Source organism: Callithrix jacchus, chromosome 5, assembly GCF_049354715.1.
Source record: "Callithrix jacchus isolate 240 chromosome 5, calJac240_pri, whole genome shotgun sequence".
NCBI classification, from domain to species: domain Eukaryota; kingdom Metazoa; phylum Chordata; class Mammalia; order Primates; family Cebidae; genus Callithrix; species Callithrix jacchus.
The window spans coordinates 38100001-38127342 of record NC_133506.1 but is presented as its reverse complement, the minus strand read 5'-3'; the positions used below and the strand labels follow the sequence as shown (position 1 = coordinate 38127342).

General features: G+C 44.1%; 1 protein-coding gene across 21 annotated transcripts in view; it reads left to right on the top strand.

Annotated features, from left to right (window-relative positions):
* The window catches only part of PTPRT (protein tyrosine phosphatase receptor type T), a 1160468-nt gene that overhangs the window by 434789 nt on the left and 698337 nt on the right, over nt 1-27342 (top strand). For all 21 annotated transcript variants that reach the window (XM_078371705.1, XM_008995950.5, XM_035302876.3 and 18 more), the window contains exon 6: nt 12680-12854. In XM_078371705.1, the coding sequence (XP_078227831.1) occupies nt 12680-12854 (175 nt within the window). The remainder of the gene's footprint in view (nt 1-12679; nt 12855-27342) is intronic.

The window sequence follows — 27342 nt, the reverse complement described above, 5'->3', positions numbered from 1 at the left end:
CTGCTTCCTGCTGTAACTTCTGAGATAACCTGAGGAATTTCACTAAGTCACTGAAAGTGGTATCTTTTCAAGTCAGTCAGTTGTAATTCGGGAAAATAAAGATGTTTCCAGAATGGTAGATATGTCGGTGTCCCTTCTTTCTGGCACTGGTTAGAAAGCAGTCAGTGGACTCATAGTTTGAGATAAATCCCTGTTGCCTGTGTTGTGGAATGCTGGCCTTCCTTTAAAGTAGAGTGGGACTTATAGCTTGCTTTTCCTTAAGTGATTTTGGATCATAAATTAATAAATTAATGCCCCTGTTTTGCACCCTTCTGGAAACTTTCTGTCTTTGGAAGACCCCATCTGCTGTTGCTGGCTTTTGTGGAATTATAGTACAAGTTGTACATGAGAATCAATAGAGCGGACCTATGCAGAGATGCAAACACATGAGCCTAGAGCAATTGTAGTGAATCAGGGAAAAGGATGATAAAAGGATAGTAAAAAATTATGAGCAAGTTTTTCTTGTCCTGGGCTCATTTCTCATTAAGGTGAAGTGTATGATACCATGGTCTATGGTGGTAGGGGCTCAGTCATAACTTGCTTATTCCTTTGTGAGGAATTCTTTATTCCTGGCCTGAGGAACCCAGACATGTAACTTTGCAAGCAATTTTTCAAGCAACTAGATGGTGTGCATTCTAAGGGGAATAGCCACTAAGCAAAGTGGTCTATAGTTTTATAGAGTCGGTTTAAAAAATTACATTCAGGCCAGGCGTGGTGGCTCATGCCTGTAATCCCAGCACTTTGGGAGGCCAAGGTGAGCGGATCACCTGAGATCAGGAGTTCAAGAACAGCCTGACCAACATGGAGAAACCCTGTCTCTACTAAAATTACAAAATTAGCCAGGCATGGTGGCACATGCCTATAATCCCAGCTACTCAGGAGACTGAGGCAGGAGAATTGCTTGAACTGAGGAGGCTGAGGTTGTGGTGAGCCAAGATCCTGCCACTGCACTCTAGCCTGGGCAACAAGAGGGAAACTCTGTCTCAAAAAAAGAAAAAAAATTCAGGATACAACTAGGTGGGACTATACTAACAGAATTATCGGTGTAGCACAGTGGAAATGTAAATGGACACATCTTTTCTGCAAGATAATTAGGCAGTTGATGTCTAAAGCCTTAAATGTGCATATTTTTCCAATGAGTAAATTTACTTATGGAAATTTACCTAAGGAAATCCAGAGATGGGGACAAAACTATATCTACAAGTGTGTTCAGTAGGACAAAAAGCTGGAAAGGACCTAAATTTTCGGCAAGAGACTGATTAAGTAAATGAGGGAATGGTATCATTAAATAACAGATTATAGAAGGATATTTAATAATATTTCTGTAACAAGTAATTGAAAAGAATGAATTAGCCATTAATATATTCATAATACTAATATATTAAGCTTTATGAAAAATATATATACATATACATGCTCATATTGTCATACATATGTAAAATATATATAATCTATATATACATATGTATATACATATCCAATTCTCATATATACTTCTATAACTTCATGAAACATGTATCAAGACACTTAATTGATTATAATAATAGATTATGATCCTTTTTATTTTCATTGCTATTCTTTTGTTTTATTCAAATATTCTACAATGAATACACGAAACTAATATAAACAAAATGCTGTCAAAAAAAGAAAAATAATCACTTTTTCCTAGTTACAGAATACTCCAAGTATAGTAGGAAGTCTTTGCTGGGTTTGGGGTCGCTAATTCCAACAGTGAGGATACGGGTTTGAGACACTACTCATCCAGAAGGATGTTCAGAAATATTTCGTGTGTGTCCTCTTGTCTTTATCAAGGAGCATGGCAGATGGAGCACCTTCCTTTAATTCCTCAGGGACTCCAGAACAAAGTCTGTCAGCCCCACCATGGAGCTGATTTTCAGGCCTCCCTACAAAGGGTTCCCTCCATGAGGGGTTTATATGACAAATAACATTTGAAGAGTCTCAGAAATGCAGCCATGTGTCCAAACGCCCTGTGCAGATTTCTGTAGGGACAGTATATGTTTTCAGACAAACTGCATGCCCTGGACCTGGAGCAAAAGGTTCCTGCCTGAGCTGTGAGTCTGTAGGCTCACAGCAGCAGCTGGACCAGGGTTGATGAGCTAAGGGGGCATGTCAATCCTCACTGCAGCCAGTTCTCCCAGTCAACCAGTGTCCTTGCTCCTGCAGGGCTGCTGCTGGCCTCCAAGGCTGTGAGTGTTTTGGGGACCAGCTCCTCCTCCTACTTGCCTGGATCTGAACCAGGCATCCCTTCTGTGTGGGATTTGTGTAGACAATCTAGTGACCACTATAGCTAAACAATGATGAAATGTAATGATACTATTCATAACAGCTCATGTTTATTAAGTACTTACACATGGAATGTATTTAATTTTCATAACCAGTCTTTCAGGTAGATGTTATTATAGCCCCATTTATAGATGAGGAGACTGAGCCTTAGATGGATAGATGACATCCTTGGAATTACACAGGCAGTGAGCAGCAGAAGCGTGATGTGAATGAACATAGGTCCTTTATCTCAGTACTGGACTCGTTCTTCCATGCCTACTTTGTAGTCCTGTCACCCTGGGTCACACTCCAGCCTTTCCTTCTATGCAGGGAGCTTTCTATTTGAAAACAGATTGATTTTATTTAGCACATGTTTACACACCTCTAAATTTATTGGCCACTGAACTAGTTACTTAATTGTATCTTAATTTCTCAAATCTAAACACAAGCAAAATAAAAAGTGCCCTTGGAATTATTTTTGAATTGCCTCCCCACCCCCTAGTCACCTTCTTAATTCTCTTATCCCTTTGTCAGCCACATTCCTTAAATGTGATGTGAACACTTGCAATGAGGCTTTCTTCAGTGCCCACCTCTTCCAAGAAGTGGCCATTGTAAATGTCACCAGTGCTTTCCTCATTGCTATAGCCAAGAGGTGCATATCAGGCCTCATACTTCACTTCTCTTTTCAGATTTGGTGATACTGATGCTCTCTCCTCAAAAATCTTACTGCCCTCTTGAAACCATCTGTCAATAACTATGAAGGGCCTGAGATTTTACCGTATTTGGAGCTAACAAGGTAGACTGCCACAGTTTCATAGATGCTGGCAGAAGACATGAGACTTCTGGGTCAGAGACAAAGAACTTTATTATTCACCACACAGCAAGCAGCATAAGTTTCATGTTCTCATTCGTTTTCTTTGTCCACCACCAAGCCCTGTGGGACTTGTGCCAGGTCCCTCCTGACTCTCTGCAGGAATTCTAAACCCAGAAATCAACCCAAAATGAGCAGTCAGCCATGTACCTAGTAGGCCTTTGGAAGGGTTTCAGCACAGCTAATCAAAAATGATTTATGTCTACTTCTATTTCTTCTAACTTTTAATAAAGAATAATCAAAAGCTATTCTTTAGAGACTGCCAAAAAGGTACAAATGTGATTTTAAGAGAACCAATGGGCTAGATTTTAGCACGTTTCCAAATGTCATGCTGTGGCAACAATGTGACTAGAAGTGAAAAGAATATTCATTACAAGTGAATTGTGAGAGTTTCACCTAAATATTTTCTGGCCAGGGAATTCCTGGAGCAACTGGAACAAATTTCAGCTGGAAATGCTGGACCTGATTTTATTTTTATTTTTATCTTTATCTTTTTACTTTATTTTTTATTTTGATGCCTGAAGTTCAAACCAGCACACTGAAGGCTTCCAGGATCCTTCATTAAATATTTTCTGTAAACCAGGCAAAACCAGAGATGGTCTGTGCAAAACAAGAAATGGTTTCCTTTCATTAAAGACAATACTGTTTCCTCTTCTGCCAATTACAAGTCATTTTCAAGGCTTCCTGCTCTTTTTGAAATAATGACAGCCATTTTTGTAGTCTATGTCTTATCTCTTTGTGAAGGAAATAATGTCATGACACCAAAGGAGAGTGGTTAGGGAATTGCAAAATGGCAAGGCCATTACAGAAAACTTGATAGATTATCAGGTGGTAGGGAAACAGCACTCCCCGTGGCATCACACACAACTCTTGCCTCCCTCACTAGGTGGTTCCTGAAAATAGAGGAGTCTGGCCTGAGGGTGGAAGCATGCACTTGTGCCAGGGACAGAACATTAAAGTGTAGCTGTGACAGCCCCTGTTTTTCCAAGGAGTGTATGCTCTCAAACCAAGCAACCTGTCCACACACAACAAAGCTAGCCAGGGGGATCTGGAATTTGAGTGGTTTTTAAAGAGCAAGGCAAGCAGATGAAAAATGGGAAAGAAAAAGAGAGAGATTTCAAAAGCAACTGTTACCATAATGAGAGACACATGAACATAAAATGGCATTAAGCAGAACCGCAGATTAGGCGGTAAAATGCTTTTGTTCAGTTTAGGATATGTGTCCCTCCTGGATGGATGAATTGGAAAAAAAGGGATTCACCTTCTGGGCAGATGCAGCTTCATGGATATGCAGCTTGTTATGCAGATAGAGCCTTTGGGCAAAGCACAAAGGTGACCTCCTCCCAAGGGGACTCAGTCAGGACTCATGACTGTGCCAAGAGTATGGCTTAGCTTTGACCATCTGCTCCCTGGTGTAGGATCACACCTCTTGCCTCTTACCTGGCTACCGTTGGTGCAGTGACCAGTTGTTCATCCTCAGGACGTAGTCTTACATTTAAGGAATGTTTCTATTCATGTATTCTATGATATTATTCGGCCCCTTGCTTTCCATTAAGGGACTTAAGAGGACATTAGCTTTTAAGTCCTTGAGACCCAGGAGAAAGTCAGCAGCATTAGCATCACCAGGGAACCAATTAGAAATGCTAATTATCCAGTCTCACCCCAGACCTCCTAAATCACCCTCTAGGTGATTCTGATGCACGTTAAAGTTTAGGAACTACTGCTGTAGACTGAAAGAGTGGGGATAAGGACACCTCACCCCAACCTAATAGTATACCAGGTATGCTATAACTTCACAGTATATTAAAAGAATCTGATAGCCGAGAATGTAGGCAGATACTTTGTTCTTTCTTACATCTATATCTCTGACTTAAGGTCTTCCAGGGCTTCCGGAAAGGTAGGCATCTGGGCTTCTATTACAGCATTTCCCAAACTATTTTCTATGAAGCAGTCATTTTCTGCAAGATGGCATTAGATGTTCTTTGAACAAACAAAGTAAGTTTCTGGAACACTGCACTCTGTACCCTACTTTCACAGAATTGCTAAGTGTAGCTGTGCACTGTTATATACTAGATGGATGCAGATGGATGATGTGATTAGTGCCTCAGTGTCTGCAATCAGATCACTTGGGTCCAATCCTAACTTAGCCCCTCAGCAAAGTCATACCAGGTTTTGTTCCTCCTGGTAAGGTTCATGGACCAGCAGCATCAGCAAGACCTGAAGAATTCCCATCCCCATCACAGACCCTCTGAATCAAGGTCTGAATTTTTAACAAGAACCCCAGGTGGTTTGTATGCTGTAGTTTCAGAAGTACTACTAAAAGTGATATTGCTTGACTGCTCTCTGCCTCAGTTTCCTTATTCATTAAATAGGAATCACTAATAGGATCTATCTGACATTTTTTATCAGGCATCAGAATCCTGAGGAAGGTTTGTTAAAACAAAATGGCCAGGCCCCATTCCCAGAGTTCCTGATTCATTAAGTCTAGGAATTTATTTGATGGGGCTAGAAAATTCACGTATCCAACAGTTTCCCAGGGGATGCTATTGCAGCCTGTCTGGGGACCATGGTGTGAGAACCATAGCTCTAGATTTTTCTAAGAGCATTTCTGTCTCCATGCCAGACCTGTTTTCCTCCATGAAGTATATACTATTTCAATGCTCAACTTAGTGTTTATGTTTTACTCTTTTACTGTTTTTGGAATCTTAACCCAGCCTATAAATTCCTCTGGGCAGAAATTATATCTTCCACACTCTCTCATTTTCTGTTTTGTAAAATCATGAGTACATTTTCAGCATGATTAATAATAGAATGGGGAAAGGGGGAAAAAGCTCAGACAACATCTCCAAATGGAAATCGGTAGAATTATCTTATAAATTTACATTTCTAACAAGTCCCCAGATGAGGCTGATGCTGCAGGTTCAGGGACCACTCTTTGAGAAGAACTTTGGCAGGGACTTTAAGAGGATCAAGTGAATAGTCTCTTACACAAGCCATTAAGACAGTGGCTGACACAAAGTCAGCCCTCAAAACTGTTAGTTAATGTGACTTTAACTTGGTAAACACTCAGATAAATCCTGTTGCATTGAACAAAATGTTTTTCAAACCTAGCTATGGAGTGCTTTATTCGTGTGAGATGGAGTGGCATTTCATAGGGCGCAGTGCCTAATTGCAGGTGTGCTCACGCCTTCTGGTGCTGCCAGTGTTCTGCTAAGGTCAGTTCCCGGCCCCGTGTTTAAAAAAAGCAGATTTAGAAACAGACTGCCAGCAAATCTCAAGGCAGTAGCTCATTGGATTTCAGGAAACCCAATGTATAATTTACTATAGGGGAGGAAAGTGCCAGGTGGAATGCATGCCTGTAGTGTCCTGGACAGATCCCTTTTGCTAGCAAGTACCCTCAACGCTACAGCACTGGGCATGTTGGCTGCTAAAGCCTCACAGCTTCCTTTCCCCAGAGACCTGCCCTCAGTCAAGTAAGTAGTTTCCTCCTCTCTCTGCCTGGAGAGCCCTGACCAATGACTGATGGGCACAGTAGTGCAACCACAACATGCCATCTACTCTGGGATACACTTCATGCTCCATGGCTCCTTGTGGGACCAGGCTGGAGCTTGACTCCAATTGTGACCCCATCCTTGCTTAGCTCCTTTTCTCACTCTATCCTTTGCATCCTTTCTCCTGAGAGCACTTGATAAATCTCCATGTGTCAAATTTTGCTTCCAGCGAGCCCAACCAGAGACACCACCTGTCAGGGCCCAATGGGATGTTTGTTGAGTTGACTCGTGGAATCAGAGGGCCAGAAGGTGATTCCACTTTAGAAGAGCACACATACAGGCTTGCAAATCTTACTGCAGAAGGAAAGAATCATGCCCTGAAATTTCAGAGGAAGGAGATAGTTATGTCTGAAAAACTACTGCAGGAGCCAGAAGAAAATTTCCAAAAAGCCAAGTGGTAGGTAAGGGCCTGATCTGATGGAAATTTTCCTGGGCTTCTGTATGCACGAATCCATGCCATGCTTCTTTGTGGCATTTCCCAAGACTTTGGGCTTTCCTTCTATGTCCTGCTCCCTGTTCTTGACATCCTAGCATTTGTATCTCTGTGCATTTTTGTGCTACTTGATGTCCGGGTTGGAGTCTTTACTCTCCCACCTTGGCTCTGGCTTATGGTCTACTTGAGGCTCCTGCCACTCCCTCCCTGCTCTGCTTCTCCCTGTACCCTGTCAAACCTTCTCTGTTGCAGGTGGACCTGGATTTCTGAGCTCCTGTGTATTTAACAAAACTTTCTCTTGTTTTTTTTTTTTCCCCCTTTGCACTTTTCTGCTCTGCCTGTGTCTGGGGCTGAAATGGCAGCTGGGATCTGTGCTTCTTACACGTTCATTGTGCTTAAATCCCTTCTTCATGTTGCTGTAGCATTCTGACATTGGAGACATTCACCATTTGATCATCTACTCGCTGGTCTTGTAGAATCACCCTGATTTCTGTTCCTGGGTTCCAGCTAGCCTGCCTTGACCTTTAGCTCATGCCTGCCCTTTCCTGCCTTGTCTTGAGCAGTCGTACTCATGGGCCCTTCTCATCTGGGCTCATCTCTCTGAATGTGACCTCCGTTTGTCCTTGCCAGTGGTACATCGCAGTGCTATTTCCTATCATGACTCTAGGCCCTCCTGCTCGTCCCTGTCCTGCTGTTGCCTGCTCCCAATATGACAAGTGTGATTATCAAAAGGCCTATTTTCTGGAGATTTTATAAGACAACCTGCAATTTCCTGTCTTTCAATAGGATAAAGCCTGTTGGTTCAGGAGCTAAACAGAAAAATGCGAATTGTTCAGGTGGACACCCTTAATCCTCCCTGACCCTGCTAGAATCTGACATCATTAAGAAGAAAAGTAAATAATACTGGAGGTGACTTCAAAATGAAATTTAAACTAAATGTGAAAAATGAATGTTTTGCATGTATCCAGGCTTTTTCTCATTAGTTTCTTATTGCTACTGTAACAAATTCCACAGGTGTAATGACTTAAAACAAATTTATTTATTTATAGTTGTGGAGATGAGAAGTCACAAGTGGATTTCAGTGGGCTACCATAAGGGTGTTGGCAGGCTTTTGGCAGGCTACATTCTTTGTAGAGCTCGCAGAGAATCCATTTCTTTACCTTCCCCCTCGTCTGGAGGCTGCCTATATTCCTTGGCTCCTGGCCCCTTCCTCCATCTTCACACCAGTGATGGCATCACTCTGACTTCTCCTGTCCCACATCTTCTTCTCTGCTTCTGGCTCTCCTGCCTTACTCTTTCATATATAGAAACTCTTGATTAAATTGAGCTCAGGAGATTAATAAAAAATGATCTCTCCCCATCTCAAGATCCTTAACCTAATCATAGCTTCAGAGTCTCTTTTGCCACATAAAGTCACATATTCCCAGGTTCTGGGGATTAGGATGTTGGCATCTTTGGGGGGGGCTGTCAGCCTGTCTACCACACTTTTTATGGCTTATTTCACAATTAGTTTGAGCTCTGCAAACACTGGAATATATGCCTTCATGTGCTGTTTTACATGCCTTCTCATTGATTCCTCACAATAACCTTATATAGTAGGCACCGTTTTCAAATCTGTTTTGTAGATGAGGAAACTGAAGCTCAGAGAAGTGAAATCCCCCAGTCAAGGTTGCACAAACTGAGGATTTGCCTTGATTAGTTTTATTAGTAGTCCCTATCCTGTCTTTTTTAAGCTCTATCCCTGTTTTCTTATAGGCAGTTAGGTAACAGGAACCTCCTGGGAGCTCACTTGTGACCACTGGTGAGCCAGTCACGTCCAGGAGAGGTCACCTTGGATTTAGGAACAATTACATATGAGGAGTTTTATACCAGATGGGCTTGTATTTTTGTACATTTTTTTGGCTAGATTTCTATGTATTTCTTTATTCTTAATATTTTTATAAACATCAATTATTTTGGTTTTTGTAAATTTTATCAAATAGATGGTGGGCCATTCAGTCTGAAAAGTCAGGTCTCAGTTTAGTCCAGGGAAGTGACCTCCTGTATCTCGGGATCAGATTTCATTCCATTCATGGCATTCTCTTCTGTGGGAGCTCCAGTTACTTACAGGGTTCTTAGTTGTCTGTTGCTCATTTTCTTGATCAGTTTGACTCTCTCCACTTTATTTTATCTTTGCTTTCTTTGCCATCTGGGTTACTTTTTCAGGCCTGTCCTCCAGGTTGCTGGTTTTCTGCAACATTGATCCTGCTCTTTACTTCTAGAGCCATGTTGACATCTGCCAATGGCATTGTTTGTTTGCCCCAGTTCTCCCCTTGGCTCCTCCAGGGAGGTTTGTCTTCTCTCCTAGGTACTTTTCCTTGTTGCCTCACCTCTTAGCTCATGTTCTGTGGACCCCATGTGTTGGCATCACTCTCGGTCTCTCCTTTTTAATCTCCCAGATTTCTTGGCTGTTCAGAAGTTGGACATGGGCTTTGAGTGTGCATGCACATTTTGCTCATTTCTTATGCAACATTACTCCATCTCTCGGCCCTTTTATCGCTCAGCTGATAAATTGGTAGCAAATAGCTGGCATTATACCTGGTGCTCACACTCTCCCACCCTGGGACATTGGGACGCTTTAAGAGGTAAGTGACTGAGAGTAGTTAATTCACATTGGAGCAGCCTACATGGGGTTGTAAGAGCAGAATCTGAAGCCAGATGCCAGCTCTGCAGCTTCAGAGCTGTGCAGCCTTGGGCAGGCGATTTCACTTCTCTGAGCTTCAGTTTCCTGTTATATATGAGAGAGGTTAAGAAGTGTGCCTACCTTATTTCTCATGGGGAACAAATGAGAAAGCATCTAAAACACTTAGCACATAATAGTGTTTAGCTGTTACTAGCTTAATAAAGAAAAGTGATTATGATGTTATAAACAACTCAGGTTAGAAAATATTGACCCAAAGCCTCACCACTCACTCATCCTTATCCGCCGTGGTGGCCCTGAAGTACCTTGCTCAGCAGTGGGGAAGATGGGCTCCTTTTGATGACCCCATTTCTTCGAAGGGTCTCCCATTCATTTAGTGGCCTGTTTTCCAAATCAGGACACATTCCTGGTATTTGCTGGAATTTTCCCTCCTCCTTCCCTGCACCACTTTGGGAATGGGCATTGCATGTGGTGTCCTGTAGGTTCTCATAGTGAGGCCCAAGTTATACCTGCAAAGATGCCTCAAGGTATGAGGCAGGTGGGTGGCCATTTCAGCCCTGGTGACTTTTCTCCCCTTCCATTAGCTTCTACTGGTTTTTATTTGGGCAAGCAAATAGAAACTTTTCATCTCAGAGAAGTGAAATTACCTGCCCCAGGTTGCACACCTTGGAAGCTGCAGAGCTGGCGTTTGGCTTCAGATTCTCTCTCCTCTTAGAGCCCCATGTATGTTGCTCTGATGTGGACTAACTATTCCACCTCTTAGTTAGTTTCTGGCATGGGAGGGAGTTATGGCTAACTCTAGTTCTGCTGTGGCTTTTTAACAATACCATTTATTTTTTTATTTTCAAGTATAAAGGAAATACATGTTTGAGACAGAAAGTCTGAAGAATGCCAAAAAGTAAAAAGAAGCAGCAAAACATTACTCACAATTTTCCTGTCTGTCCCGGAGCAAGTCTGTCTTAGCTGCCCTTTGATGGGGGTCTAGGTTACCCTGGGTTTCTGGCCTTCGTGATCACTGCCTTCCCATGGTATTGGCCTCCCCTCATTTGCTGCCATAGGGCTGAGCAGTGTGGCTCTACCTGCACCTGTGCCCCCATCCTGAGAGGTCACTCTAGAGGGCGAGGGAAGATGACGTAGATGAAAGTAGGTTTTGCACATGGAGAAGCTGTCTACCTGGTACAGGAAATGATGAAGATCGCATCTCGGGAGACAGGGAGACTCAGGGCATGAGAATCATAAGTCATAAGGTTTCCCTAAGTCCACATAATTAAAGTAGTCAATTTCACTTTTTTGAGAAAATCATTTTTAAGTTAAAGCAGGCACTGAGAATAAGGTCTTAGTAAAAGGAGTGCTTGACTTGAAATTGGAAAACCTGGATAATGGACTCAGGTACTCTACACATTTAGTTAAACTGTTGGACGTTTGGATTTTTCTTCTGAGAAGAGCTGCAGTCATATACAACCCAAACAAGGCTGTGAAGACACAGTGAAGATTTATACACAAATAGGCAGCTCAGCGGCTGGCGTACACTAGATACCCATCTAGTTAAGAACCTTAATAAACATCCACTCAAACATCAACGTGCCTGTGCCTTACCAGTCCTCATAACATGAAACTGTGAAAGAGGTTTATTCAGACTCAGGATATCTCACGTAAAGCTCAGGGTGCTGAATACAAAAGCCTATGTGTATTCACCTTGATTCTGGAAATGTCTGCCAACTTGGGGGGCTTTCAGACAAGCTTCTAAAGATGAACAGAGGCAGGTCCTGGCTTCAGTGTAAAGTGGGCAGCACTTGTAGGAAAACATATGTGGAAAGTTTGCACCATGCGTGAGGGCTGGGTAAGCTTCCAAAGGTGGGGTGACAGTCGTGAGAACTGACCAGAGATGGCTGTGAACTGAACGCGGGTTTTTATGGAGAGAGGGCGTCCCCAGGGAGACTGGACCTTCCAGGCACAGGAAAGAGCGTGTGCCAAAGAAGAGATGTGTTGAAAAGGCCCCATCCTCTCCCTACTTGTGGTGATAGCTTAAGGCAGATGGGGCTCAGAGCCTGTGGAGTAGGGTGGTAGGGTACCAGCCATAGGCCTGGGAGCTGGGATCTCTGGATTCCATTTGGGCTGGGTTTTTACTAAGTCTGCTGAAGTTTGTCTGAAAGAATGCTATGGGTTCTGCTTAAGGGAAAAAGGAAAATTGGAAGGAAGGTTAAGGGGCTCCATGCCAGCCCCAAATGCAGGCTGAGCCAAGGTGTTTAGAAGAAGCCTTTTCCCTCTCTTCTTACCACCAGGCAGGCCTCTGCCCTCGAATCAGCTCACTAGCAAAGCTTATTCTCGAATCGGATCCTTGGCATAAACTAGCTGTGAAAACTCTTGCCTTTTCTTTTTCTTTTCTTTTTTAGAGACAGGGTCTTGCTCTGTCACCCAGGTTGTAGTGCAGTGGCTTGATCATGGCTCGCTGCTACCTTGAGTTCTTGGGCTCAGGCGATCCTTCCCCCTCACCCTCCAGGCTATCTGAAGGTGATAATCATCTGACTGAAGGTGAGTGCCACCATGCCTGACGATTTTTAAAAATTTTGCATAGAGGCAGGGCCTTGCTTGCTGCCCAGGCTGGTCTCAAACTCCTGGCCTGAAGTGATCCCCCTGCCTCAGCCCTTGCAAAGCACCGGGATTACAGGCGTGAGCCACTGTGCCTGGCTGGAAATCCCTTCTTGACAGTTGAAAGTCCTGAGCCGCAGGGGTGTAAGGATGGGTGGACATTCGTGCTGGGAGTCACTTGGAAGCCTGTGATGCTATGATTCCTCCTCTTCCTCTCTTCCTCTGTTCTGCAGCAATGGAATGGCAGGGACACGGCCCTGATGGTCACCCGTGTGGTCAACCATAGGCGCTTTTCAGCCACGGTCAGTGTGGCAGACACTGCCCAGCGGAGTGTCAGCAAGTACCGCTGTGTGATCCGCTCTGACGGTGGGTCTGGTGTGTCCAACTACGCGGAGCTGATTGTGAAAGGTGAGTACTCCCAGCCTACGCCTCTACTGCCATGGGAGTCCGGCCTTAAAGCCCTTTTCCTCATCTGCTGATCCTCCCCCACCTTTAGTAAAAGAGGAGATTAATTTCTAGTCACTCCGCCCTCCCTCTCTCAAGACAAACTCTCCAAACAGGAGATACTATTGTAAAATCATGCAGCATTGCATTGCTATTCAAAATTGAGTCTCACATGCAGGAGCCATACGTGAAAGGCTGTGGAATCTGTAACACAGAAGGCATCTTCAAATTTGGCTTTATTTTGTATTTAAAGTTAGAATGAGCAAATGTCCTTGTGTTTGTGTGGCATGCTATTGCAGTGTTCTCATACTATTGTTTCTGAGAGATTTTTTTTTTTTTTAATGAAAACTCAGTACACTGACAATAGTTTGGAAGGACATTTGAAATAAATAATTCCTCACCCCACTGGCCTTGATGCAATTCTTTTCAATTTTCTTGTTCTTGTTCACCTTGAGATACTGTTTACATGCTTTCCATTAAAATATGCACATTGTCTTCTGCTTCTCTCAAAAAGTGGATATGCCATTTCGCTTGGGAACTTTGTAATCTTTGTTATGATGCTTAATGGTGGTATGATATTTCATCAAATGAATTATCCTATTTTGTTAAAACCTCCCATTTGCAGTCATTTGGATAATTCCAGGTGCTTTTGTTTTTTCTTTCCTTTGTGTATGTAACAATTAACACCTCCATGGAGTTCTTCTAGAGAGAACATTTTATTCTATCGAACGAGATTATTTCCTTAGGATAAATTCCCTGGGGGGAGAGTTGGGAGGCCAAGAATATGAGCCTCTTTATGGATTTTTCTTTGTGTTGCAATATTTCTTTTGCAAAAAAATGGTTTGACAGTTTACACTGGCAACAGCAGTGTATGGATGTACTCGTTTTACCAATGTTATGTTTGCCGATTAAAATTTTAATATAGCATAATTTAGTGAATGAAATAATGAAGCTGTTCATATTATGCTATTATGCTAGAATGAGACCTGGTGTGTTTGAAGGGAAAAACAAAACAAACAAATAAAAACTGCTGATGAAGCCTTTGAGGCCTCCTGAGTTAGTTTCCTTTGTCAAAGTATGGGTAGGTGTGAAAGCTTTGACCTCATTTTGCTGACCTGATGGGACTGGGAGCCTGGGCTGACTGGACTGGGGCTTGCAGACTGGGATTCTCTATCCTGGCCATTTTGACGTCATACAGATACTCACATGGCTGATGATGTGTCGTCATTATGGTCTCAGCTGAAATGTCATTATGTCGTCCAGAGAACTTCCCCGTCCCCCTGCCCACACCTCCCTTCTTAGTGGTCACAATCCCTGATCCCCTTTTCTATATAGTTCATATATATATATATATATATTGCACTTTAGGTTCTGGCGTACATGTGTAGAACATGCAGGATTGTTGCATAGATACATACATGGCAATGTGGTTTGCTGCCTCCATCCCCATCACCTATATCTGCCATTTCTTCCCACGTTATCCCTTCCCAACTCCCGACACCCCCTCTGTCCCTCCCCTAGTCACCCCCAACAGACCCCAGTGTGTGATGCTCCCCCCCGTGTCCATGTGTTCTCATTGTTCAACACCTGCCCATGACTGAGTACATGTGGTGTTTGATTTTCTGTTCTTGTGTCAGTTTGCTGAGAATGATGGTTCCCAGGTTCATCCATGTCCCTACAAAGAACATGAACTCATTGCTTTTTATGGCTGCATAGTATTCCATGGTGTATATGTGCCACATTTTCCCTGTCCAGTCTATCATCAATGGGCATTTGGGTTGGTTCCAAGTCCTTGCTACTGTAAACAGTGCCGCAATGAACATAGGTGTGCATGTGTCTTTATAATAGAACAATTTATAATCCATTGGATATATATCCAGTAATGGGATTGCTGGGTCAAATGGAATTTCTATTTCTAGGTCCTTGAGGAATCACCACACTGTCTTCCACAATGGTTGAACTAATTTACACTCCCACCAACAGTGTAAAAATGTTCCTACTTCTCCATATCCTCTCCAACGTCTGTTGTCTTCAGATTTTTATTATATATATATTCTATTGCGTTTTAGGTTTTGGGGTACACGTGAGGAACATGGAGGATTGTTGCGTAGGTACATATATGGCAATGTGGTTTGCTGCCTTCCTCCCAATCACCTATATCTGGCATTTCTCTCCATGTTATCCCTCCTCAACTCCTCAACCCCTGCTGCCCCTCCAGTAATACCACACCGCAGACTTTTTTAATGATCACCATTCTAACTGGCATGAGATGGTATGTCAATGTGGTTTTAATTTGCATTTCTCTAATGACCAGTGATGATAAGTATTTTTTCATATGTTTGTTGGCCTCATATATGTCTTCTTTTGAAGTGTCTGTTCATGTCCTTTGCCCACTTTTGAATGGGTTTGTTTGTTTTTTTCTTGTACATCTGTTTTAGTTCTTTGTAGATTGTGGATGTCAGCCCTTTGTGAGATGGGTAGATTGCAAAAATTATTTCCCATTCTGTTGGTTCCCAGTTCACTCTAATGATTGTTTCTTTTGCTGTGCAGAAGCTCTGGAGTTTAATTAGATCGAATTTGTTTATTTTGGCTTTTGTTGCCAATGCTTTTGGTGTTTTAGTCATGAAGTCCTTGCCTATGTCTATGTCCTGGATGGATTTGCCTAGATTTTCTTCTAGGGTTTTAGGTATTAGGTTTTATGTTTAAGTCTTTAATCCATCTGGAGTTAATTTTAGTGTAAGGTGTCAGGAAGGGGTCCAGTTTCTGCTTTCTGCATGTGGCTAGCCAGTTTTCCCAACATCACTTATTAAACAGGGAATTCTTTCCCCATTGCTTATTTTTGTGAGGTTTGTCAAAGATGAGATGGTTGTAGATGTGTGGCATTGCCTCTGAGGCCTCTGTTCTGTTCCTTCTATATAGTTCTTATCACACTTTAAAATGCTAGTTTGCCTTTATTTGTTTATTTGGGGATTTTCTGTCTCTCCTTTTAGCATCTAAGTGTTGTGAGAGGAGGGCTGTCTGCTGGATTGGGAGTCCCCGCACTCAGCACAGTGCCTGGCACTAGTTCTCAGTTTGCTGAACCACATGGAGTTGTTAGTGTGTAGCTGTTTTTGTTTGCTGGTTATCGAGACAGAGTCTTGCTCTGTGGCCCAGGCTGGAGTGTGGTGGCATAATCTCGGCTCACTGCAACCTCTCTCTCCCCGGTTCAAGCAATTCCCCTGCCTCAGCCTCCCAAGTAGCCAGGACTACCACATGTGCTACCACACCCAGCTAATTTTTTATATTTTAATAGAGCTGGGGTTTCACCATGTTGGCCAAGCTGGTCTCAATCTCCTGACCTCCTGATGCTCCCCTGTTGGCCTCCCAAAGTTCGGGGACTACAGATGTGAGCCAAGTGTTTGCCTGTTTTGACTTGCACAGTCAGTCATTTCATAAGGCTGCATTTAAAAAAAATGTGTGGGATAATAGATGAGTGAATGAATTATTGGCCTCAGCAGGAGTTTATTTTCTCACCCTAATGGCATGAACACTTAAGCCAAAGATCAACAAATTAGGCAGTCATGAACAAAACAACTAAAAAAAAAAATCTTTAAATTTGTTTACATTAAATGCCATTAACATAGAAAAGAAGCCACCACTTTGATGGCATTAGGCTCCTATCTTCACTTTGTTGGTGCCATAAGATTAGCTTCTGTGACATGGGGGCTACTGCAGGCCTTTCAGGTACTCAGTGAACGTGTAATTTCAGGAGCTCTCCTGCGGGAACGTATCTTATACCTTTTATGTCTGGTCTCTCACACTAGATTGGGAACCCCAGGAGAGAGTGAACTGCATTCGCTCCTGCTCCTCATGGTCTTACTAGCACATTGCATGTACATGGGGCAAAGTTGGTGTGAAGAGAATGTGACCAATGTCTATGGGAGTTAGTGTAGCACTCTGAAATTCCCATGTACAGACAAATGGAACCAGAAAACTCTTCATTTATTCTTTCCTTATATGCTCCCATTCAGGGGCAGGATGGGGAGCTGTGGGAAGAGAAACTGAGAGGCTACTGGGACAGATGGTGTGGTGGAGCCTCCTTGCTTTATTCGGAGGGGTGGCCAGGGTTTACTGGGACACTGCCTTGTCCTCTGCTGGCTGTGCATCTTGGACCAGAGTCAAGAGGAAGGGCCATTGCTGGCCCGGGATACAGTAGCCAGGCCTGGCAATATGACTCTGCAGCTGCCACTGCCCTAAAGCCCCTCACCTGCAGCCCTTGCCACTCCAGCGTAGGGAGGGTAGGGTGCTGGGTGGCACGAGGTCTCCTTCATGTTGAAGAGTCGGGGCTTGGCACTCCCTGTAATCTGGTCAATCAAGGTGTAATTTTATTACACATAAATGAAATTCATCCATATGCTTGGCATAGGTTATCCCTTTTTTAGGCCTACTTTTCCCCATTTAAATATTATGGTGGTGGTAAGCTAGGAGCTTGGTCCCTTGAACGTAAAGAAGTCCCTTCACATATGTTACCTGATTTTATCCTAATTACAGCTCTGCACATTGGGTTTCATGTAAACTCATTTCATGGGTGGGGAACCAGCACAGTTAGGTTGAGAAATGGGACCATCCCAAGGGGTAAAGCTGGAGAGTCCAACTCATGCCATTTTGGGCACACCTGGAGGGCTGGTGGGTGGTGGCCTTGTTGGCACCTGGTGCCACAGTGTCATGGGCAGTGCTGAAGAGGCCCAGGTACCAGGCAAACAGGAGCCCCTGGGTCCATCTGGCTAACTTGCCAATATGACTCAGGATGTTCCCTCCCTCACTCTCAGCTAACTTCCAGATTCCTGGAGAAACACACTGAACCTACCCTCACCCTCTCCCCAACCCCCAACACACTGCTGAAGAGTTGGTGACATCCAAACAAAACAAGGAAATAAAAGGCAGGGATCCCCCCAGGAGCAGAAGCAACCCGAGGAAACCTGTCACCCTGGAATGGGTGCCCAGGGACTCATTTGAAGGCAGCAAACCTGAGCGTTTGGAAGCAACTGTGTGATGAAGAATGACTCACTTACCTCTCAAGAGCTCTTAGCCTTTTCGGAGCTGGGATGCTTAAGTACTTTAATATTGAAGTATTTGTACTTGTTTAAAAAAATATGAGGGCAAGGCCCTCTTCTTTCAGAGAAGGGGGAAAATCTGAAAGACTAGAAGAGAAAAAGTTTTCTAAAGGGCCAATTGCTATGTCATGGGATGGGATCTAGATTCCTTCTTCCTGGACTGGTGTCACCCACAACCCTGGGACATCACAGAAAGAAAACCATGCCTTCAAGGTCTTCCTCCTTATAGGTTCCCACTCTTTGGTTCCAGTTCAGGGCAGGAGATAACAACTTTGCAGCCAGGATGCTTGGGTTTCAATTCCAGCCCCACCTTGTTCCAACTCTGTGATCTTGGAGCTAATCAAACCTCTTGGGACCTAAGCTGACTTATCTGGGAACAGGGATGTAGGATTACCTCCCTCAGAGGGCATCTTGAGGATTCCATGTGATAATGGATTTGAGAGTTCTTAGAACATGCCCCCAAATATGCACTCTAAGGTATTTATTGAATAAAATAAATAAATTTCCCCTGGGAGTGGGATTTCTGAAAGAAGTAAGAGAGGTGAAGGACTCCATGGGTAGAGCAGGATGTTGGACCCAGGTGCCGCTTTGATGACTGTCTCTGTGGCTCTGGGGGAACCGTGTCAGGCCTGTTCTGTAAAGTGCAGCCCAGTTCTCTCTTTGTACACAGTGATGTGCTGAGTATAAGAAGAGGGAGGGAGGAAACATCAAAGTGTGGACTTGGGCCGGGCACGGTGTAATCCCAGCACTTTTGGAGGCCAAGGTGGGTGGATCACGAGGTCAGGAGATCAACACCACTCTGGCTTACATGGTGAAACCCTGTCTCTACTAAAAATACAAAAAAGAAAAATAGCCAGGTGTGGTGGCACATACCTGTAGTCCCAGCTGCTCAGGAGGCTGAGGCAGGAGAATTGCTTGAATCCAGGAGGCTGAGGTTGCAGTGAGCTGAGATTATGCCACTGCACTCCAGCCTGGGTGACAGAACGAGACTCATTCTCCAAAAAAATAAAAAAAAAAAAAGTGTTGACTTGGGGACATTTGGGTCATGAGGTCCTTTATTAGTCAGGGTTCTCTAGAAGGACAGAACAAACAAATAGGTTATATGTATATATATATGAAAGGGAGTTTATTAAGGAGAACTGACTCACATGATCACAGGTAAAGACCCAGATAGGCCTTCTACAAGTTGAGGAGCAAGGAAGACTGGTGGCTCAGTTAGAGTTCCAAAACCTTGGAAGTAGGAAAGCCCAGCAGTCTGTGGCCAAAGGCCCGAGAGCCCCTGGCAAACCACTGATGTAAGTCCAGTACTCCAAAAACCAAAGAACTTGGGGTCTGATGTTTGCAGAAAGAAGCATCTAGCACAGGAGAAAGATGAAGGCCGGCAGACTCAGCAAGTCTGCTTTTCCACCTTCTTCTGCTAGCTTTTTCTAGTTGCACTGGCAGCCGATTGGATGGTGTCCATCCACACTGGGGGTGGGTCTACCTCTCCCAGTCCACTGACTCAAATGTGAATCTCTTTTGGCAACAACCAGAAACACTCAGATATACCCAGAAACAATACTTTGCATCCTTTGATTAAGTACAATCAAATTGACACTTAATATTAACCATCACAAGTCCCTGTAGGTCAGACTTCTCTGGATCCCTTCCTGTGTTCACCCCTACTGGATTAGGAAAGCTCATTCAGGAGTCTGGGGACAAAGGAAAAGTAGCTAGTTCTGTTTGTCCTCAGCCATCTGGCTTCATGGACCACCCCTCTCCTGGCATCGTTCATTCAAAACCCTAACCACTCCACAGTTGAGAGGTCACTGGGCCCCTCAGCGCTTGAGGGTTCCAGGAATGGTAGACCCCTGCGCTGGCTTCCATAGCAGGTGCTCGTGCTGAGAGAACAGTGGAGGCCCAGGCTGGTCTCAGTCTCTCCCCAGACAGGCATATTCACAGCTGGCTGGCTCCCAGCTCCTGTGTGATCCTGAGATAGTAAAGATTAGCACTTCAGAAGATGCTGCCTGATGTGAGTGTAGGTAATATCAAATTCTCAGGGTGACACACAGACAGAAATGAAAGCAAATTGGAATTACTTAATACTGGAGAGCTGTGTATTGAATTGTGATAATGTACCTGGGTATACATTAGATTACTCTGTAATTGAGGTTTCGCTCAATTGGTAATTCGGCCCCTCAACCTACCTGTTCCAGACCAGTGCTCAGAAATGTGCTTATTCGTTTCCTTTGCTTCTGGTTTTCTGAGTGTCTTTGATTTCAAGGTGTCTTAGCTGGCCTCAAGGACTTGAGTGTCTTCAACCAAAGTAATGCAGATGTATCTTGATGAACATTTCCTAATTCATAAAAAGTTTATTGTTGGTGGTGATTTCTAAACCAGTCTTTCAACTCCATTTAACAACCTATTATGTACTCGGAGCGCTCATCAATATGAGAATTAGTGCTCAGAAGAAATGTGATACTAGTGCTGTTAGAGGTTCCAATTTAAGCACTGATGTGACTTTCTACCAAGGGACCTTGGTAGGATCAAGAGTAGGGATTATTCAAAACACACTTGCGTTTCCATTTTAGTCCTGCCTCCAGGCATCTGTGTCACTTCAGCAAGTCATGTCTTTACTCTGAGCCTCATTTTCCTTATGTGTATAACGGGGGTGAATATATATAATGAGGTCCTATGAGAGAGAGAAAATATAACTTATATATAAAACATACATATAGCATAATACATGTAGAACATATATAGAAACAGACATAGCCTAGTACTAGAAAGTATAAAATTGTGTCTTTAGTAGTAATCATATTTTTTACATTATAATTAAGGAATGTTTCCCAAAGATATCATCCATTGTTTATTTTCCTGGCTTAAAGGAACGATATTCTGTGCATACCATGAAACCTTAAATTTACATCATCTTAAGGACTTCCTCTCCTGAAATGGTATTGAGGTCATCCAATTCAATCTATTGGTTGAAGTCAGTTGCAAAAATGCTTTACTTACATTTTACTGTCCTTTCTTTCCTTCTTAATTTTTTTTTCAACATTTACAAGTTTCTTGAGACTGTATCAGGTATAGCTACGTAGAGCCTGCATTCTAGAATGGCAACAGTGGGCTCCTGAACTTCCGTGTTTTGAAAGCACATGTTCCACAGTTGACTGCTGTTCTAACTGGTCCCATTTTGCTCACTCACTGGGTCTTGCCAGTAGTGATTTGCATTTACAGCCTCTAGTTTAAAGATGGAATGGCTGGAGTAGCTGAGTCATTTCTGTATTTATTTGCTTAATAAAGGTTTATGGAGCCCAGCTGTGTGTCAGGTTCTGTAATAAGCTCATGGTCTAGCAGGAAGAATCATGCGAATCTGTGCTGCATGGCCAGGTAGTTAAGGTTAACCACCTGCCACAGTATCTCCTTAATCCTGATGATGGCCCTTCGATGTAGGTGCTGTTAGCAGCCACCTTTTACCAATGACAGCATGGGAACCCAGAGAGGTTCTGGACCTTTCCGAGATCACACTGCTTATAAGTGGCAGAGCTAGGCCTGCCTGTGCCTTGGGCATGCTCTCTCTTTTATAACATATTTCTTGCAAAATCCAGTGTGGTAGACCCTACATTCAGGTGTGAGCTAAAGATGGTCAGAGGATGGAACATTGAATTCAGTCATAAAGAGTCTGGGAGAGCCTCTCATACTGCTCCCATCTGAGCTGGGTCCTGTGGCCTGGCAGGCTCATGAGCAGGACAACCTGGGTTAGTTTTGAGACATTGAGTGGTTGACATGTTTGGGGCTGGATCGATAGGCTAGGGGACATTTGCAGAGTCTTTGTACCAGAATAGGAGGCTGAGATTCATTCTGTAGTTCTGTAGGAGTCGGGGGCTCTGATGACCCTGTCCATGGCCATGGATAGTAGCCACACACTCATAAGGCGGGATCTCTTCATCCAGCTATTCTTCCTTTCCCTGGTCCTGCAGGGAAAACCGTCAGCAGACAGCTGGCTATGGTCACTGGCACAGACTGTGTTGGAAAGAAGAGTGAGGATAAAAGGCATATGGGGTGGAGACCTCGAGAGGCAGACCTGGGGCAGGAGTTCTGAGTGCAAGGTGCTTATTTGGATTTTAGGAACATGAGACAGAGAATCAAGGGCAGCCAGTAAAGGGAGCCTCTCAAGCTAGTTACTGCTGTGAACATCTGGAGCTGTATCCTACTAAGGTAATTCTGGGATTCAGTGTGGAAACCCTGGGGTGTGGAGGAGTGGATTCTTTGTACCTTACCCCCCTCAAGTGTTGGTTGAGCGTTGCTCCCGGAGCTCTTAACTTTCTGGCTTTACTGTCTTGTCATACAGGATATAGCTCTCCCTTCCTTCTGCCCTCCAGGGCCTTGGCCAAAGTCTATGGCTGTTAGCTGTTTGATTCAGGTATGGCAGTTGGAGGTTGGTCTGTACTCAGTGCAATAAAAAGGCTTGAGATGGCAGTGGGACACAATAACTTCCACTACAGGGATCACACACCCTCTGTGGCCTTCCGAGGTGACCAAGACTGCTGGCTCCTGCCTCATCAGGAGGAGAGGCAAAGCCACTGTGAGCACTGTGCTTGTATAGGGAGTGGAACAATGCAAAGGCTGGCCTCAGACTGGACTCCAGAGTTTCCATTCATGTTCTTTGCCAGTCCTCAGAAGTAGGGAGAAGCTGAGAGGCTGTGTCACCCAGTGGTCAGAGAGCAGGCATGGTATCAGAGAGCCTGGGCTGGCATCTGGCCTCTGCCCTGGAAACTCTACCTCCTAAGTTTATCTAGAGCCTGCTACCCGCCACCACCTTCATTGTCAATCCTCGACAAGGTTGGCAAACCTTTTCTGTCCAGGGCGTTAGAGTCAATAGTCTCAGCTTTGCGGGTCATATGATCTCTATAGTGAAGACTCAACTCTGCTGTTGTAGCAAAAACAGCCGTAAAAATATATATAAATGAATAAGGATGGTTGTGTGCAAGTACAACTTTATTTACAGAAACAGGAAGAGGGCTGGATTTGGCCCATAGGCCACAGTTGGCTGATCACTGCATGAGTCAAAATGCTCTTCTGTTCTCAACTGCATGAATATTCCAGCTTCCTCCCTGTTCCACTCTTGCCCCAGTGATGTCTACTCTCAATCCAGCAGACTGAGTGATCATTTAAAAAAAAAAGTTAAATAATGGCCTTTTTTCCCTGCTTAAAACCCTAAACCCTCCAATATTTCCTGTCTCACTCAGAATAAAATCCAGGCTTCTTCACATGGTCTATAGACCTAGTCCTTGATTTGTAAGGCCCCATCTGCCATGTGTGTCCTCTTACTCTCTTCTCTAGCCACACTGGTTCATTTCCTCTTCCTTGAACCACACCAAGCTAGTTCTGACCTTTGCACTTACTGTCCTTGCTTGGCCTGAAACACTTTTCTTCCAGAGAACTATGTAGCTCACTTGTTTTGTTGGATCTGGTCTCTGCTCAGACTTCAGCTTCTTAGAGAGGCCCCCTCTGATGACCTCACCTGGAATAACAACCATCCCTACCTCCCTTTGTAATTCTGTTCCTTTGCACTATGCTTTGGTTTTCCTCCTAGATCTTGTCACTATCTGACATTGTGAATTACATCTATTTGTGGATTACCCATCTTTCCTACTAGAATGCGAGCTCCTGGAGGAAGAAGCTTTGTAAGCCTTGTTTCCTGCTGGACCAACAGCACCTGGGACAGTACCTGTTATATAGAAGGTGCTTAAACATGTGCTGTATCCAGGGAAGCGTGCTCAGGTCCTTACTTCACAAGCTTGCAGCCCCATTTGAGACCCCTCACCATCCCTTCTTTTTTTTTTTTTTTTTTCCAGACGGAGTCTCGCTCTGTTGCTGGGGTTGGAGTGCAGTGGTGCAATCTTGGCTCACTGCAGCCTCCTCCTCCAGGGTTCAAGTGATCCTTCTGCCTCAGCCTCCTAAGTAGCTGGGATTACAGGCACTGTGCCATCACGCCCGGCTAACTTTTTGGTATTTTTAGTAGAGAGGGCGTTTCACCACATTGGTCAGGCTTGTCTTGATCTCCTGACCTTGTGATCCACCTGCCTTGGCCTTCCAAAGTGCTGGGATTACAGGCGTGAGCCACCGCGCCTGGCCCATCCCTTTATTTTAAGGTTCTTCTTATTGATTGAGCTCCTGGTTTTCCTTCTTCCTCTGAGAAAGTTCTGTCTCCTTTACAGATATCTGTTTCTTTACCTTTTCCTTTAAGTATTACTTTTCCTTCTTTTCTTTCTTCTCATGGGAGCCGCGAGCTTTGTAATCCCTGTGCGCCTTTTACGGTCTTCCTTTGCTCTGCTTTGGCTACAAATTTAGGGAGCTCAGTCGACCTGCCAGAGCCATGCTTCTTACCCACCCCACCCTGTGGCCTTGAGGGTGCTCATTGTAAAAACCCTGGGACTTCTTCTTTGTCTTTTCAAGGAAGGCTTGCCTTACGGTGAATTCTACCTATTTCCCCAAGAGCCTTACATGCGGGTCATCTGTGCTTCAACTTAGGTCTGGAAGTTTAACAACTTTCTGTGTTAGGTTTAGTTCACCTCCTCCTCTACCTTGATGCCTGATCTTGACTTTCCTGGAAGGCCCTATTTCAAAGCAGAGAAACCTCAACATGCTTATTTTCTGTGTGGGTTTTATTTTTTGTAAAAATATATGCTGGTGCCTGGGTTCTTACTTTTTAATCTTTCTTTGGCCTTGACTTTTAACAATGGGTTGCATCTTTTTTTAAAAAAACCAGAACTGCTATTGTCAAGAACACACAGCAACTCAGAGGTCTTGGGTTCCCATCCTGGTTCTACCCTGTGTGAATTAGGAGCATCGTTTCACGACTGCCTATTTATAAAATGGCATAATAATGCCGGTTCCCCTGGATTTGGGTGAGGGGCCATGGCCATGGAAATCCTTTGTAAACAAAGTGTGGAGTCTCTGTTTGTGCCTGTCCTCATCAGTCCCTATCCTCCTCATGGGTGTCCACTTCTCCACCCTTAGCCTCTGACTCCTTTACTCTTTGGTACGTCACTGTTAGCTTTTTATGGAAAGAGAAACAGGACAGATGGGAGAAAAGTGGGAAATTTGACTTGAACATATGTGTCGGGGGGAGGCTAACCGGGAGATGTTATGTATATTGTATTCTATATGGGCACAAAGACCAGCTTATTTTTAAAAAAGCGTAAATGTGGATAAATAAAACCTGACAAGTATTGGTTTCCTTGAATTATTTTGACTACTTTATCAGCTGCATGCTGATGTGTTGCTTTAACACTTTTAAAGCATTTGGAAATTAAATCAAATGGCAATTGCATTAAATTCTCACTCACTTGGAACATTCCCCTCCTGTGTTCAAATGGAAGAATGATCTGAGGTATGGAACACGCTGCAGAGTCTGGAGTTGCTGCCATTCGTGGACCGTTTATTGCATGCCAGACACTTCACCGACTGTCTTCTCATGAGGTTGTATTTAATCTTCACCCTGGTCTCCTGTTGTCGCTGAGGATGCCAAAGCCTGATTACCCAGTTCTCATCAGAGTCGCACAGTCCAAGGCCTGCCCTCTTCCTATAATGAGCCTGTGAATGAAACTATTTTCTGACCCTCTACATGCTAATTTTCCATAATGCATTATTTGGTGGCAGATATATACATAGAATATTTTTTTCTGAATAAGAAAGAGCGCCTGCTAAACTCAGTCAAACCATGGGCTCCAGATTTGTAAGAATGTTCTAGATCGTTGCCTTTGTCCACTTACTGGAGGCTAACTTACCTCCGAAACACTGCAGCCTCTGCCTGGACCAGTGATTCTTAATTGAGGGTGATTTTCCATTCACGGGACATTTGGTTATGTCTGGAGACATTTTTGATTGTCACGATTGGAGACAGGGGTACTGGCATCTAGTGGGTGGAGCCCAGAGATGCCATTAAATACTCTGCGATAAATAGCACAGCTCCCTGGCAACAAAGAATGTTGCAGCCCAAAGGTCAATTGTACTGGCCCAGATCATGCCGGATGGGAAGGCTTCTGTATTGGGCGCCCAAGTGTTCTTCTAGGGGGCCTGGTGCAGAAACCGGATGGGAAGATACTTCCTCTTCGGGCCTCTGGTCAGTGGGGTGTGAGCTGTGTGGAGGGAAGGCAGAGCTGGTGATGTGGCTGTGAAGAAGTGATTCCACTGATTTGAGCCCTCAAATCCCTTTCTGGAAAATTGACATTTGTCTTCTGGTTTACTGTGACTAGTGATGCTTGGCCTTCCCTCTGCCATTTCCCCACCAAGTATCCAGGGAAACACAGCAAAAGGTAAATGCAGACTGACTCCCTAGTTCTGAGATCTGAGAGAAATTTCTGCTAACTTTCAGGCCAATAAAGCTGGCCAAGTGCCCACCAGGCACATGTGCCTCCCTTCCATGGGATAAATTGGTAAAGCAGCTGCCTAGCCACGGACTACCTTCCCAGCCTGCCCTGAAATCACTAGGACCCTGTGGCAGTAGCTCCAATCACAGGAATGTGTGCAGAACTGCTGCCTGTCCTTTTGGAGTTAAAAAGCATGTAGTTATTTCTCATCTCCCTCCCCTCTTTGGTTGGCTGGAGGCAGCCAGTTCCAAGGTAAGGGCAGAGTCAAAATATTGAATGTGCCTGGTCCCCTGAATCACCTTGTGGAGGAAAATTGTCTGCTAAGCAGACCTATTATTAATATTTAAGTGATAATAAACTATTACTGTGTTAAGCTACTAAGCCTTGGGGTTTGTTACAGCAATTAGTATTTTCCTAATTAATACAATTTGGATCCAAAAAACCCATTGGCACCCCCCACAGGCTTAATGTCTTGAATCAAAACTTTCTAGCCTACCTGAAAACAGATGGGAAGATACTTCTTCCTTTTCCACTGATAATGGGCTTAAAGGTCCAAATTCTGTCCATTCTGAAAGCTGAGCAGTTATCTTTTTCTTGTCAGGTATTGATTGTTTTTGAAGATTTCTTTTATAAAAGTCTCTTCCCAATTGTTATTCCTTGATGAGAGTCTCCAAATTCCAGAATGCGTGAGGGCAGAAATGGCGATGTTCCATGTTATGGGAAGGGGTTAGAGATAGACTTGGCCATGGCCATGGGAAGCTCAGGAACTGAGTGGTAGAGTCTGGTCAGATGTGCCAACTTGGAAGTCTGATCCTGAAGGGTGGGTGTTACACTAGGAGTCGGAGGACTGGTGATCTTCCTGTCAGGCAGGGCCTGGTGTGAGGTGTCCGGTGCACAGTCCCAGGTGGCCCAGCTGGTCATGGGAGCTGTCCTTCTGCTCAGACTCACCCAACATCCAGCCCAAGCCAGTGGGTCCACCTACAGGCAACCCAGTGACTCCAG